This window comes from Mizuhopecten yessoensis, unplaced genomic scaffold, assembly GCF_002113885.1.
Source record: "Mizuhopecten yessoensis strain PY_sf001 unplaced genomic scaffold, ASM211388v2 scaffold8777, whole genome shotgun sequence".
NCBI lineage: Eukaryota > Metazoa > Mollusca > Bivalvia > Pectinida > Pectinidae > Mizuhopecten > Mizuhopecten yessoensis.
The window spans coordinates 39818-56239 of NW_018407716.1; the positions used below are offsets into that span (position 1 = coordinate 39818).

Genomic DNA, 16422 nt, shown 5'->3' on the forward strand with positions numbered 1-16422 from the left:
GATTCGATGCAGACACGTACCTCAGATTTATTAATATAAGTTGAATAACTTGTTTCATAATTATTGTAAAATAAATAAAGTTTATATTTATTTACATCTGATTTTGATTTGTTCTTAACGCGAACGTTTGTGATTAATTGAATAACATATAACAATTTTTCCTTTTTTGTTTATTATGATAGTCCTACTGTAGAACTGATATAATACGTATGCGTATTAGAACTGCGTACTCCGTTACAGCAATGTCAACCGCGCGTAGCAACAAATCATCGCCTCCTAGCTCCCAACAAATACTAACATGACTGTCAAAGTTACTCGTTGAATACGAATACATAATTTTGTTAATGTTCTGTTCCGAAATCCCACTTTCAACGAGATACTCCCGACGAGATTTTATATTATTTTAAAAAAAAACACTTCTATCTAGTCTCGTTCAACCAGACGCTTGATCACTTGTAATTCTCTGTTCGGCGTAGCTTGCGCAGATAGCAAGAGTCTAACTTCTATCAGACTTGGATTCTTGTCATGTATCCGCACCGTTCCGTGCTCCGTTCCATTCCATGTGGAACTCTTCTGTGTCTGAATACCAATAAAGGCATTACTGTGTTGATTCACAAGATGGCCTCTTGTGTTGTTATTGAACCCGACGACAGATTCGGTAACACCTCGGTAAGACACTACAACTGGCGACGAGATGAGCAGAAATCATTGCAGTAATCAGAACATTTCCCAATTCAAGTCGGAAACGAGGTGGTGAGGCACTCATAGGCAAGTGAGACCATCGTATGTACAGTCGTTTTCACACCACGTGGAACCGGGTCGATTTAGAATACTCAAACTTTCTATCATTCGCACATTCAGCCGATTATTGTGTCAAAGATGGCAGGGCGAATAGGCAGGATAGACACTTTCGATCAGGGAAATGAGTCATGGGACTCGTATGGCGAGCGCCTTGAACAATATTTCATATGTAATAACGTGAAGGAGGAGAAACGCGTTCCCGCGCTTTTGAGCCTTGTGGGTGGTAACACGTATCAGTTGCTCCGAGGGCTGACGGCGCCCAAGAAACCTTCTGAGGAGACTTTTGAACGTTTAGGCAAACTGCTTAAAGATCATTTTAATCCCAAACCCCTAGTGATTGCCGAACGTTTTCGATTCCATAAACGTGACCAGAGGGAAGGGGAGAGCATCAGGGATTATGTGGCTGCCATAAGAAAACTGTCCGAATATTGCGAATTTAATGCGACATTGAGTGACTCACTGAGAGACAGGTTGGTCTGCGGCTTGCGAAACGAACACATACAACGAAAGTTGCTATCAGAAGCCACACTGACGTACGACACCGCTGTCGAACTGGCGATTGCTATAGAAATGGCACAAAGGGACGCAACCGAACTTCACGGAAATAGTTCCAAGGCCAGTGTAAATAAAATTCATGTGAAGAAGGGAAAACCTCGGAGACACGAGTCCCACAAACAAACCGATCACAGACAAACAGATCACAGACAAGCCAGACCAGATTATCGACCACACGGCGAAAGTAAGTGCTGGAGATGTCTAGGGAACCACAATCCCAAGGATTGTTTTTGGAAAAATGAGACATGTTTTGAATGTAATAATAAGGGCCATATAAAGAAGGCGTGTCCAGAGCGTAAAAAAAATATACATCACACGAACTATGATTCTGAATCTGATCCCGAATCTGATTCCTGTGCAGGAATTGCCAGCCTGGAGGTCAACTCTACGGATAACGGTGAACGTAATAATCAGGCTATCTGGCTGTATCCAAAGATCAACAGTATCAAGCACAAAATGGAACTGGACACAGGTTCTGCGGTTTCTGTGGTGACAGAAAAGGGGTATGTAGAGCAGTTGAATGGGAGACTGAAAGATTTGTCAGACACGCAGGTCTATCTCAAAACATACTCTGGGGAAAAGTTAAGATCAAGACGAATAGTCAATGTGAGGGTCGAATACGAGGGACAAAAGAAGACCCTGAAACTGTATGTTGTACCCAAGGGAGGGACTTCATTGTTTGGACGAGATTGGTTAAGGGAGATAACTTTGAATTGGCCAGCAATCAAGGCAATCCGAGCACCAAATATCTCTACCAAAACTAGATTAGATGGGATCTTGGCAAGATACCAGGCGGTTTTTAATGACGATTGGGGAACACTGAAGAACATGAAGGCAAAACTCAACGTAAAACCCGACTCCCATCCAAAGTTCTGTAAGGCACGGTCGGCACCGTATGCTATCAAACCCAAGGTTAGTGATGAACTTGACAGACTGGAGGAGGCAGGGGTGTTGACCAAAGTTCGTCATAGTGAGTGGGCCACACCGATCGTCCCAGTCATGAAACGTGATGGATCAGTCCGTCTTTGTGGAGACTTTAAAGTGACCGTAAACAAAGTACTTGAGGTGGAGCAATACCCATTGCCACGTACAAATGATATTTTTGCATCATTGGCTGGGGGGCAAAAGTTCTCAAAACTAGACCTCCAACATGCCTACCTGCAAATGGAAGTGGAAGAGGAGTCCAAACCACTGCTAACTATCAACACGGAGAAGGGGCTCTATAGGTTCAATCGGTTGGTGTACGGTATCGCGTCCGCGCCCGCTATTTGGCAACGCGCCATGGACACTGTGTTACAAGGCCTATCGGGTGTAAAATGCATCATTGACGACATGTTGGTGACTGGCCAGGATGATGATGATCACCTTAGGAACATAGAGGCTGTCCTCGAGCGTCTTGATGAGTACGGACTGAGAGTGAAGAAGGATAAGTGTGAATTCTTCAGAGATAAACTTTCATTTTGCGGTCATGAAATTGATGCTGAGGGGTTGCACAAAGCGGACAACAAAGTCGAGGCAGTATTAAAGGCACCAGAGCCTTCTGATGTATCTGAGTTACGTGCGTTCCTTGGTTTGGTGAATTATTATGGGAGGTTCCTGCCAAACTTGTCAACCACACTGTATCCTCTACACAAGTTATTAGAGAAGGACAAATCGTGGGAATGGAACACTAGTCACCGTCAAGCGTTTCAGGAGGTAAAGACCTTGGTGACTTCTACTGAAGTGCTTACACACTACGATCCGAACAAACCGCTGCGACTCGCGTGTGACGCATCTCCACGAGGATTGGGAGCAGTACTGTCCCATGTGATGGAGGACAAATCGGAGAGGCCGATCGCGTACGCATCAAGGTCGCTCAATGCTGCTGAGAGAAACTACTCGCAGATTGACAAGGAGGCGTTGGGGCTTGTATGGGGTGTGAAACACTTCCACGACTACCTATTTGGACGCAGGTTTACGCTGCTTACTGACCACAAGCCCTTGGTAGCTATCTTCAATCCGGAGAAAAGCATACCGACAACAACAGCGTCACGAATGCAACGATACGCTCTGTTCTTGTCAGGTTTAACTTATGACATTGAGTACAAACACACCAAAGCGCACGGAAACGCGGACAGTTTGTCACGCTTACCTCTCAAAGGTGAAGGACCAGTGGATAGCGATGATGACAAAGCTATAAATGCTTTACACATATCCCAATTGGATCAGTTACCTGTTACACAAACACAGATACGAAGGGAGACAATTCGTGACCCCTTGCTTTCAACCGTGTACCAGTCAGTAATGAATGGCTGGGAGGACATTGTCGACCCCGACCTCAAACACTACGCAGCGCGAAAAACGGAGCTAACAGTACACCAGGGATGCCTTCTCTGGGGAATGAGGGTGATAATACCACCGAAACTACGGCGTGACTTGCTTAGTGAACTTCATCAGGGACACATCGGCGTTGTTAAGATGAAAGCCGTAGCCCGCAGCTATATGTGGTGGCCCGGATTAGATCAGGACATAGAACTGATGTGCAAAACATGTGCTGGATGTCAGGAGGTTAAGCATGCACCCCCTGGAGCACGTCTTCACCCATGGGAGTGGCCGTCTCGACCTTGGCATCGTGTCCACATCGATTTTGCGGGGCCATTCTTGGATTCAATGTTTCTGATCGCAGTTGATGCGCACTCCAAGTGGCCTGAAGTGGTGCAGATGAAGTCTACGACAGCCGAGAGAACAATTGAAGTTCTCAGGACGATCTTTGCTCGGAACGGCGTTCCTAGACAAATCGTCAGCGACAACGGTCCGCAGTTCAAATCTGAACTTTTCCATAATTTTATGAGGTTAAACGGAATCAAACACATAACGTCTGCGCCATATCACCCAAGTACGAATGGGTTAGCGGAACGATTCGTCCAGTCATTTAAAATGGCCATGAAGTCAAGCGGAAAAGATGCCGGTTCGATACAAAAGAAACTGTCAAATTTTCTGTTGGCGTACAGAAATAGCCCACAGTCGACCACGAATGAAACGCCAGCAAAAATGTTCCTTGGGAGAAACCTGCCATCACGTTTGGATCTGTTGAGACCTACCGTCCAGGAACGTGTAGAACAACAACAGGAGAGAATGAGTGAAAGGAGACACACACACACGCGAAATTTCGAGGCAGGTCAAACTGTTATGATAAGGGACTATAGGGGAGAGAGAAAGTGGTTGTCTGGAACTATTCAGGAGAAAACTGGCCCAGTGTCGTACCGCATTCAAGTGTCACCAGGCGTCATCTGGCGACGTCACGTCGACCAAATGAGAGACGCAAACGTACCAGTTGCTCAGACTTTCGATAGGCCAATCTACCTTCCGCGATCAAACTCGTTACCGAGTGTCCAGCAAGGCCCTATTAATGTGGACAGTGCCACTGGTCCACCGAGTGATGCCACCGTGACTGTTGTCGAGCCAATGACTCATGCACCGATAGTGACTGAAAAGACTATCACTCAAACACCAGCTTGTGAACCACGTTTTCCAAAACGAGCAACACGCGTGCCCCCAAGGTTTAAAGACTATGTGGCATATTGACTGTAAATAGTGTTCTAGTCAGTTAAAGTGATCACACGTGTTTAAAAGGGCATACTATTCACTGTGTGTTTCACCAGAACCACATAGGTTCTGTTAGAGTTAATATTATAATTAGAGTTTTATTGTTAACTTGTGATTTGTGTTATGTGAAAACAATAGAAATCCAAACAATATTATCACTTTATTAGTATGTGAGTTAATACCATTCGAAACATTTTCGTAATGAACAGTCATCGACATGATGGACAAAGTTAACCAGTCGAGTCATTATAATTTTATAGTCGTAGAAAGACAGTGTAAAAATGTGTTTATAGTCAGGCAACAAACATATAAATTTTGATACTAGTCAGGGAGGAGATGTCATGTATCCGCACCGTTCCGTGCTCCGTGCCATTCCATGTGGAACTCTTCTGTGTCTGAATACCAATAAAGGCATTACTGTGTTGATTGACAAGATGGCCTCTTGTGTTACGACAGATTCGGTAATACCTCGGTAAGACACTACAATTCTCTAATCACACTCCCGATGAGACTTGACGCCACTGATCACACATCCGACGAACTCTCCTTACAGATGACCACAGGTATGCGTGCTCGGTGCAGCAGATATTCACTGACGCTGCCCAGTACTGCCCGCCGAATCCGTCCATGACCCCGCGACCCTGTGACTAACACGTCGGCGTTAAGTTCTTCTATCGCGGATATAATAGCTTTCCCAGGGGTCTTATCAGAGACTGGCTTCACCTCTCCCATCAACTTCGCCGTGCAACAAAACAAGAAGGAAAATATATAAAGTTGTGTATGAGTTGTCTTTCTTGTTCCATTTGGATATTGGTATGACATACAGTCAAGCATCATTTGAACCACAGACAATGTAGTAATTTATGAAATTTTTCAAATTTGTTGATTCAGCAATTCAAAAAATAAGTTCAATCTCAAACAAAATATGTCTACATCTCTTTACAGATATCTGGGCGCGTTTACGTTCTGATCAAAATGTATTCATACATGTAACTATTACATATTTTTGTAGGGTGAAAGCAATAACAAGTGATCAAAACTAAACAAACAAAAACAAAATACCTTGAACTCAGTGAGGAGTTGTTGATAGGAGTCTAATTTGGCCTTTAGTCGTGTCCCCTCTTCCTCGTCCGTCTTTAAGCCTCCCTCTTTGTCACTATCTTCAAAGATCATTTGATCATGAGAATTACTATGGTCAGCTAATATTTGATTAAAGAGAAAGGAATGTACGAATGATGTCTAGGGTTATATTAAATAATTAACAAATATTCCTTATTAATGGTGCTGCACTTTTCAAATGTAGTACTATTCCTGGGTGAATCAAAGGGAGCTAACTCACCTGTCAGGTGTTTGGCAAGCTGAGGCTCAATGGCGTGTACCAGTATTATTCTGTCAGTCGGCCGGTATATATTGTTTATATACCCTGTCAAGAACGAAAAAAATGAAAAGTGATTAATCTACCCCGTATGTTAATAGCATGCGATCAATGCACCATGTATAAAATGACACGTGATCAAATTTGGCAACGTGTTTAAGATCTCTATGTGACCGTCTTATTATTAATCGCTCTGTGTACCTACTATTTAAGCTGACTCTGTAAGCCTATTGTTGAATGTCACTCTAAATATTCGAAGTCTCGCGTTAAGCCCACTCTGTGAAGCCTAGTGTTAAGCCTACTATGTACATGTGAAGCCTTGTGTTAAGCCCACTATATGAAGCCTTGTGCTAAGCACACTCTATTGAGCCTCGTATTAAGCCCACTCTATTGAGCGATCTGTTAATCCCACTCTGTAAGCCGTGTGTTAAGCCCACTGTGTTGAGCCTGGTGTTAAGCCCACTCTGTACTTGTGAAGCCTTAGGTTAAGTCCACTATGTGAAGCTTTGTATTTAGCCCATTTTGCGAAGCCTTGTGTTAAGCCTACTATGTCAAGCTATGTATTAAGCCCGTTTTGTGAAGCTTTGTATTAAGTTCACTCTATGAAGCCTCATATTAAGCCCACTCTGTGAAGCCTTGTGTTAAGCCCACACAGTGAAGCCTTGTGTTAAGCTCACTCTGTGAAGCCTTGTGTTAAGCACATTCCGTGAAGCTTTGTGTTAAGCTCACTCTGTGAATCCTTGTGTTAAGCCCACTCTGTGAAGCGTTGTGTTAAGCCCGAAAAGTGAAGCCTTGTTTTAAGCCCACAGTGAAGCCTTGTGTTAAGCTCACTCTGTGAAGCGTTGTGTTAAGCCCGAAAAGTGAAGCCTTGTTTTAAGCCCACACAGTGAAGCCTTGTGTTAAGCTCACTCTGTGAAGCCTTGTGTTAAACCCACACAGTGAAGCATTGTGTTAAGCTCACTCTGTGAAGCCTTGTGTTAAGCCCACTCTGTTAAGCCTTGTGTTAAGTCCACTCTGTGAAGCGTTGTGTTAAGCCCGAAAAAGTGAAGCCTTGTGTAAAGTTTACACAGTGAAGCCTTGTGTTAAGCTCACTCTGTGAAGCTTTGTGTTAAGCTCACTCTGTGAAGCCTTGTGTTAAGCACACTCCGTGAAGCTTTGTGTTAAGCTCACTCTGTGAAGCCTTGTGTTAGGCCCACTCTGGTAAGCCTGGTGTTAAGCCCACTCTTTGAAGCGTTGTGTTAAGTAACACAAGTGAAGCCTTGTGTTAAGCCCACACAGTGAAGCCTTGTGTTAAGCTCACTCTGTGAAGCCTTCTGTTAAGCACACTCCGTGAAGCTTTGTGTTAAGCTCACCCTGTGAATCCTTGTGTTAAGCCCACTCTGTTAAACTTTGTGTTAAAACCACTCTGTTAAGCCTTGTGTTAAGCCTGAAAAATGAAGCCTTGTGTTAATCTCACTCTGAGAAGCCTTGTGTCAAGCCCACTCTGTTAAGCCTCGTGTTAAGCCCGCACAGTGAAGCCTTGTGTTAAGCTCACTCTGAGAAGCCTTGTGTTAAGCTCACTCTCTGAAGCCTTGTGTTAAGTCTACTCTGTGAAGTCTTGTGTTAAGCCCACACAGTAAAGCCTTGTGTTAAGCTCACTTTGTGAAGGCTTGTATTAAGCCTACTCTCTGAAGCCTTGTGTTAAGCCTACTTTATGAAGCCTTGTGTTAAGCCCACTCTGTGAAGCCTTGTGTTAACCCCACTCTGTGAAGTCTTGTGTTAAGCCTACTCTGTGAAGCCTTGTGGTAAGCCCACTCTCTGAAGTCTTGTGTTAAGCACACACAGTGAAGCCTTGTGTTAAGCTCACTCTGTCAAGCCTTGTGTTAATCCTACTCTGTCAAGCCTTGTGTTAAGCTCACTTTGTTAAGTCTTGTGGTAAGCTCACTCTGTGAAGCGTTGTGTTAATCTCACTTTGTAAAGCCTTGTGTTAAGCCTACTCTGTGAAGCCTTCTGTTAAGCTCACTCTGTGAAGCCTTGTGTTAAGCTCATTCTGTTAAGTCTTGTATTAAGTTACTCTGTGAAGCCTTGTGTTAAGCCCACTCAGGGAAGCCTTGAGTTAAGCTCACTCTGTGAAGCCTTCTGTTAAGCTCACTCTGTGAAGCCTTCTGTTAAGCTCACTCTGTTAATCCTTGTGTAAAGCCCACTCTGTGAAGCCTTCTGTTAAGCTCACTCTGTGAAGCCTTGTGTTAAGCCCACTCAGAGAAGCCTTGAGTTAAGCTTACTCTGTGAAACCTTGTGTTGAGCCCACTCTGTGAAGCCTTGTGTTAAGCCTACTCTGTGAAGCCTTATGTTAAGCCTACTCTGTAAAGCCTTGTGTTAAGCTCACTCTGTGAAGTCTTGTGTTAAGCCTTCTCTGTGAAGCCTCGTGTTAAGCCTACTCCGTGAAGCCTTGTGTTAAACCTACTCTGTAAAGCCTTGTGTTAAGCTCACTCTGTGAAGCCTTGTGTTAAGCCTACTCTGTGAAGCCTTGTGGTAAGCCCACTCTCTGAAGTCTTGTGTTAAGCACACACAGTGAAGCCTTGTGTTAACTCCGTGAAGCCTTGTGTTAATCATGCTATGTCAAGCCTTGTGTTAAGCTCACTTTGTTAAGTCTTGTGGTAAGCTCACTCTGTGAAGCGTTGTGTTAATCTCACTTTGTGAAGCCTTGTGTTAAGCCTACTCTGTAAAGCCTTCTGTTAAGCTCACTCTGTGAAGCCTTGTGTTAAGCTCATTCTGTTAAGTCTTGTATTAAGTTACTCTGTGAAGCCTTGTGTTAAGCCCACTCAGAGAAGCCTTGAGTTAAGCTCACTCTGTGAAACCTTGTGTTAAGCCCACTCTGTGAAGCCTTCTGTTAAGCTCACACTGTGAAGCCTTCTGTTAAGCTCACTCTGTTAATCCTTGTGTAAAGCCCACTCTGTGAAGCCTTCTGTTAAGCTCACTCTGTGAAGCCTTGTGTTAAGCCCACTCAGAGAAGCCTTGTGTTAAGCTCACTCTGTGAAGTCTTGTGTTAAGCCTACTCTGTGAAGCCTCGTGTTAAGCCTACTCCGTGAAGCTTTGTGTTAAACCTACTCTGTAAAGCCTTGTGTTAAGCTCTCTCTGTGAAGCCTTGTGTTAACTCTGTGAAGCCTTGTGTTAAGCTCACTCTGTGAAGCCTTGTGTTAAGCCTACTCTGTGAAGCCTTGTGTTAAGCCTACTCTGTGAAGTATTGTGTTAAGCCTACTCTGTGAAGCATTGTGTTAACTCTGCGAGAATTTGTGGTGATTTAGTAATTATTTGTGTTGGCTGCTTAGCTTTATTGGCACGGAACGGTACTGGTGTCTTAGAAAGTACTAAAAACGTATTGTTTTGCGTGCGTGCTAAGTTTGTGTATACTACGTGGTGTACAATTTGCCTATATAATGTATGTTATGTACGACATAGTTGGTAGACTTGGATTATCATATGCATATCATCTAACGCTCTATCGTGGTATTCGGTATGTACCAATTTTCAACAACTATTTCTTGTGGCGCCTTCTTATTCATATACCTAAGACGTGTCAGCCCCCGTAGCGTGTTGCTCGGCGGCGATTTAATTAGTTCGTTTGTGAGTTAATGAAACCAGCATTTGTCGCATGAATCGATGATGAAATGTTCGTCTCTCGGCGATAACATGCAACATTATCTGCAGATTACAGACTGCAATACATGGTATTGGGCTTTAGCAGCATCTGGTTGAATGACCGTTATTGTGACGTCATCGATCTGACTGCAACAACACTGACTTTAACGTTCCCAGAATTTTTCGAATTTACGTTAGGAGAGTGAAATAACTAGCATAACTGCAATGTAAATTTAAGTGATGAACGTTTTAACACAAGTTATTATGAGCCTTTTAATTAACACACACTGTGATTCGCTGGCACACTAACAGAAAGCTCTGTCGGGCTTCATTTCCTTTGTCGTCGATAACAATCCGTGTTTAAAGGACCAAATTACCATTTAATACATCATGCATTGCCGAAGTGTTGGTTGTTTACATATTCACAACGAGATTGTTTATGTTTACAGGGTAGTATGCTAGGAGAGATGATGATTAGTAGACTTAGTTAAAATAGTCTAGTGTAACTGTGACAAATCCCCGGTAAACCCCACATTTAAACAAGTGTATCTGACGTCTTTCATCGTGAAGCGCTCTGTAACAACTGCAATTGCAACTGGTTTCACCAGTGAGTACCAATACAAGCACTCTGGTAACCGGTGTCACACAAGTTCTTACATGAATTTCCATTTCATACGAGATTTATGAAACGAGTCTAAGAATTTTTCCTAGGCGTAACGTCACAATTAAAACAATTAAAACTTACAACCAATCACATGGCTGATATATTCACTGGATAATATAGTACAATATATGATGAAAAAACATTGTCGGTATGTAAATTGTAATTAGCAGTATTGTACCACAGGGGCACGCAACTACCAAAAATATTGATCTTGTTCGACTGTCAGTCGCTGGGTACGATATCAACAATATCAATATTATTGGCAGTTGCGTGCCCTTGTGGTTGTACGGAGCCATCACGAATTACTAAACTGAGCTCTCGGATTAATAAACCGAGATCATGGATTACTTAACTGAGATCATGGATTACGTATTACTTAACCGAGATAATGAATTACTTAACCGATATCATGAATTACTTAACCGAGATCATGGATTACTAAACGGAGATCACGGATAACTTAAAAGAGATCATGGATTACTAAACCGAGATCACGGATTACTAAACCGAGATCATGGATTACTTAACCGAGATCACGGATTTTTAAACCGAGATCATGAATTACTTAACCGAGATCATGGATTACTAAACGCAGATCACGCATAACTTAAAAGAGATCATGGATTACTAAACCGAGATCACGGCTTACTAAACCGAGATCATGGATTACTTAACTGAGATAATGGATTACGTATTACTTAACCGAGATAATGAATTACTTAACCGATATCATGAATTACTTAACCGAGATCATGGATTATTAAACCGAGAGCATGGATTACTTAACTGAGATCATGGATTACGAATTACTTAACCGAGATAATGAATTACTTAACCGATATCATGAATTACTTAACCGAGATCATGGATTACTAAACGGAGATCACGGATAACTTAAAATAGATCATGGATTACTTAACCGAGATCATGGATTATTAAACCGAGATCATGGATTACTTAACCGAGATCACGGATTACTAAACCGAGATCATGAATTACTTAACCGAGATCATGGATTATTAAACCGAGATCATGGATTACTTAACTGAGATCATGGATTATTAAACCGAGATCATGGATTACTTAACCGAGATCACAGACCGAGAATACCAAGCCGAGTTCATGTATTCATTTATTTTTCTCACCATGTTCCTTCCCGAGTACCGTATTATCGCGCTCCATCTAGTTTAACATATATACTGGTATTTTGTTTGTATCAGATTGTCTGTAACACTGTTTTTGTGTAATAGATGTGTCTGTGAGGAATGCTATGTAACACTTAGCTGTTTGTGTGAACTGTGGTGTACATGTAATTTGTAGCACTTTCTGATCCGTCTGACTTATGGTTTGCAACTCTAGCGTAATTTACACAGAACCTGTAATTGCTGACAAGCAATACAAACACATCTCTGTAGGAAACATATTTGTAATGATGTCAATTCATAACCTTCATAACCTTTCACAGCTCCAAACCAATTTTCTTGAAGTTGCTTTCGTAGTTGTTATAAATCATACCCATGCTCCCGCGAGAACACGTTTTGGTGGGAATCTTTCATCGCCTGTCATCGGTGGTAGAAAATTGATATTAAGCGACAAGCGTCGGAGAAGCACAGACTTACATTTAAGGGCGTACTTGGCTTGTTGACTCCCATCCATTGCGATCACAACTTTTCGCCATCTATTTTCGGACGATCCGCTATCATTGGGGCACACGTCTGTTCTGAACTTCAACATGGCTACTATTCCATTAACAAACAGACGACGATCTTACTGTGTAATAACGAGAGAAAAAATCTTAATTTTAAAACCTGGTGGTGTACAATGCGGGAGTCTCCTATACCGGACATGTACCGGAACTCAGTCGTTAACGCACATACAAACAGCCTTAACAAACATGTACGGGGTATTCAAAAAATGTTCATTGCTTCGTTTCAGAGTTATATAATCAATTATGTACAGTGTGTCTTAAAGCAAAATGTCAATATTCGCATTGAATGCGAATCATTCCAGTTAAATGCATTTCCTTTTTTTTAACAGTCTGCTACCAGTTTCTGTGTAATGAACATGCTCTAAAACCTAAGTCTCCCTAATGTTGCTGTTTGTTCATATTGTTCATATACATGTAGCCTGCCTTTTGATATAACTGATGTTGACATTGTTACGTCTTTTATTGATATAGTTTTATTGTTGCTGTTGTTGCCGCTGTTTTCTGCCGATGTTGATATGTTTACCTTTGTTGTCTTTGTTAGTACTGCTGACGTTGTTACTGACATTGTCCTTGCTACTGTTGTTGCCGTCGATGCTTTTGTTGATGTTATATAGATGTTGTCCTGTTACTGCTGTTGCCGCTGTTGCTTTTGTTGATGTTATACTGATGTTGTCCTTGTTACTGCTGTTGCCGCTGTTACTTTTGTTGATGTTATACTGATGTTGTCCTTGTTACTGCTGTTGCCGCTGTTGCTTTTGTTGATGTTATACTGATGTTGTCCTTGTTACTGCTGTTGCCGCTGTTGCTTTTGTTGATGTTATACTGATGTTGTCCTTGTTACTGCTGTTGCCGCTGTTGCTTTTGTTGATGTTATACTGATGTTGTCCTTGTTACTGCTGTTGCCGCTGTTGCTTTTGTTGATGTTATACTGATGTTGTCCTTGTTACTGCTGTTGCCTCTGTTGCTTTTGTTGATGTTATATAGATGTTGTCCTGTTACTGCTGTTGCCGCTGTTGCTTTTGTTGATGTTATACTGATGTTGTTCTTGTTACTGCTGTTGCCGCTGTTGCTTTTGTTGATGTTATACTTCTATTGTCCTTGCTACTGCTTTTATCGCCGTTGTTCGTACAACTATTGCTGTAAATACGGGTTTGGTCTTTGTCACCCTCGTTGAAGTTATTGCTATATTTGTGTTAATTACTTCAAATTTTGTTGCTGTTGATTTGAGGTTTTTTGTTTACTGATGTTGTTCTTAAGTTGTTGCTAAGTTAAAATAATGCTGTTATTGGTACTGTTGTTGTTACTGATGTTGTTCTTAAGTTACCATTGTTGTCACTTCTGTTGTTGGCGTTGTTACTGATGCTGTTGATAATGCTGTTGTTGTTACTACTGATTTAAATGTTGTTGTTTTGGATTGTTGCTGATGCTGTTGCAATGCTGCTGTTGCTACTACCGATTTAAATGTTGTTGTTTTGGATCGTTGCTGATGCTGTTGTTAATGCTGCTGTTGCTACTACCGATTTAAATGTTGTTGTTTTGGGTTGTTGCTGATGCTGTTGTTAATTCTTTAGTTGTTACAACTGATTTAGATGTTGTTGTTTTGGATTGATGCTGATGCTGTTGTTAATTCTTTAGTTGTTACAACTGATTTAGATGTTGTTGTTTTGGATTGTTGCCGATGCTGTTGTTAATGCTGTTGTTGTTACAACTGATTTAAATGTTGTGGTTTTGGATTGTTGCTGATGCTTTTGTTGTTTCTACTGATTTAAACGTTGTTGTTTTGGGTTGTTGCTGATGCTGTTGTTAATTCTTTAGTTGTTACAACTGATTTAAATGTTGTTGTTTAGGATTGTTGCTGATGCTGTGGTTAATGCTGCTGTTGCTACTACGGATTTAAATGTTGTTGTTTTAGATTGTTGCTGATGCTGTTTTTAATGCTGCTGTTGCTACTACTGATTTAAATATTGATGTTTTAGATTGTTGCTGATGCTGTTATTAATGCTGTAGTTGTTACAACTGATTTAGATGTTGTTGTTTTGGATTGGTGCTGATGCTGTTGTTAATCCTGTTGTTGTTACTACTGATTTAAACGTTGTTGTTTTGGATTGTTGCGGATGCTGTTGTTAATGTGCTGTTGCTACTACTGATTTAAATGTTGATGTTTTAGATTGTTGCTGATGCTGTTGTTAATGTTGTTGTTGTTACTTCTGATTTAAATGTTGTTGTTTTGGATTGTTGCTGATGCTGTTGTTAATGCTGCTGTTGCTACTACTGATTTAAATGTTGTTGTTTTGGGTTGTTGCTGATGCTGTTGTTAATGCTGTTGTTGTTACAACTGATTTAAATGTTGTTGTTTTGGATTGTTGCTGATGCTGTTGTTGTTACTACTGATTTAAATGTTGTTGTTTTAGATTGTTGCTGATGCTGTTGTTGTTACTACTGATTTAAAAGTTGTTGTTGTGGATTGTTGCTGATTCTGTCGTTAATGCTGTTGTTGTTACTACTGATTTAAATGTTGTTGTTTTGGATTGTTGATGATGCTGTTGTTAATGCTGTTGTTGTTACTACTGATTTAAATGTTGTTGTTTTGGATTGTTGCTGATGCTGTTGCAATGCTGTTGTTGTTACTACTGATTTAAATGTTGTTTTGGATTGTTGCTGATGCTTTTGTTGTTACTACTGATTTAAACGTTGTTGTTTTGGATTGTTGCTGATGCTGTTGTTAATGCTGTTGTTGTTACTACTGATTTAAATGTTGTTGTTTTGGATTGTTGCTGATGCTGTTGTTAATGCTGTTGTCGTTACTTCTGATTTAAATGTTGTTGTGGATTGTTGCTGATGCCGTTGGCGTCGTTTCATCTTACAGACATGTTGGTCAAACAACGTCGACGATGAGTAAAGATAAACAAAACATATAAACTGATGATGATGATGAAAAATGATTTATTTACAATTACACGATATTCTATCAATCACACGGCCGTACAGAAGGAGTCGGGTCTGACTCATGAGGACAAGCCTAATCACTCAACTCTCTCGTGACAACAGTACACTCGTTGGTCTTATATTTCATTACGAGATAACGTCCAATCGTAAAAGTGGTCCCCTAGACAATCGATGTCGTAGTTTTAGTAAATAATCATCAGTATGCGTTCGGGATTATGTATACACATAGGATGTACTAAACCCGTTTCATCCAGTTCTTCCTGGTCTTAAGCTAGGGAAGTAAGAAATTTCGGACTTATTCATTAGATGAAATGTTACTAAAACGAAACGTGCAATATAACAAACATGTATTCAAACCATGGATTATGGCCTAGTTTATTACATGTACGCATGTGCTTGTTGCGACAAATCAATGACTGTAACAGACCCAGATAGAATCAAGTTCCGTTATTGTTATGCTTGTGTTGAGTATATCTATTCTTATTTAAGTTCATCAGGAGTCATAGTGATCCTAGTTAAGATGAAGATTTATTAATTGGTTTTTGAATTTTGTAAATGAAATAAAACACACATATGACCATACTAGGCTTTGTATATAAATGGTACACACTGTGTGAGCATGAAAATCACCTGAGGACTTGGTCGCCATTCGTTAATATTCCAGGCAACACTTGATTGACAGGCATATGTTAATTAGATCACGTGTCTGAGCTTGGTGCCGAACGGCAGCTCAGTATCATCAACCCCAGATCTGGATAATAACGTACAAAATTGTCCATAGTAAGGTGTGGTCTGTATATAGTCGGGAAAGATCGCCTTGGATAAAAACAAGTTCCGATGGTCCGACGAGGGGCGTGTTTAAGGCTTATGACAAACGATGACTGGCACTGGACTGTGGTGGAGAATATAGTCACTGACGCTGCCCAGGAAGGTCCGCCGTATGGACCCCAACCCCCGGGTCCCCGTCACTATCAGGGATGCATGATTCTCTATTGCAGCCTTCACGATCCCTTCACCCGGGCTACTGGCGTGTGCGCTCTTCACAGACCCAGCAAGCTGAAACAGGAACACAGACTCTTTAAGTTTTGATAAGAGTTTGAGTGGTAAGATGACAGATGTGAGCCAAAGTCCGGATTACTAGTATAATGTACTACGTTTATGTACATAGGC

General features: G+C 41.4%; 3 protein-coding genes across 5 annotated transcripts in view; 1 reads left to right on the plus strand and 2 right to left on the minus strand.

Annotated features, from left to right (window-relative positions):
• Positions 1-422: 422 nt before the first annotated feature.
• On the minus strand, positions 423-12433 carry LOC110456520 (universal stress protein PHOS32-like). Of its 3 annotated transcripts, none has more exons than XM_021507313.1 (5): positions 12218-12433; positions 6281-6364; positions 6004-6101; positions 5427-5676; positions 423-516 (listed from the first exon to the last, which is right to left on the minus strand). In XM_021507313.1, exons 1-4 carry the CDS (start codon positions 12330-12332, stop codon positions 5467-5469), a joined length of 507 nt encoding a protein of 168 aa, XP_021362988.1. In that variant the 5' UTR covers positions 12333-12433; the 3' UTR covers positions 423-516; positions 5427-5466. The 3 variants fall into 3 exon arrangements, with proteins under 3 accessions (XP_021362988.1, XP_021362989.1, XP_021362987.1); XM_021507314.1 differs by having other exon boundaries at positions 424-521; positions 5432-5676; XM_021507312.1 differs by lacking the exon at positions 423-516 and having other exon boundaries at positions 5089-5676.
• Positions 880-4920, plus strand: LOC110456515 (uncharacterized protein K02A2.6-like). Its single transcript, XM_021507305.1, has one exon. The coding sequence runs from the start codon at positions 880-882 to the stop codon at positions 4918-4920; it is 4041 nt and encodes a 1346-aa protein (XP_021362980.1).
• A 2799-nt stretch (positions 12434-15232) lies between the features above and the next one.
• Positions 15233-16422, minus strand: part of LOC110456518 (universal stress protein in QAH/OAS sulfhydrylase 3'region-like) — a 38318-nt gene continuing 37128 nt past the window's right edge. The window contains exon 4 of the mRNA XM_021507311.1: positions 15233-16308. Coding sequence (XP_021362986.1) covers positions 16111-16308 — 198 coding nt within the window. The 3' untranslated portion in view covers positions 15233-16110. The remainder of the gene's footprint in view (positions 16309-16422) is intronic.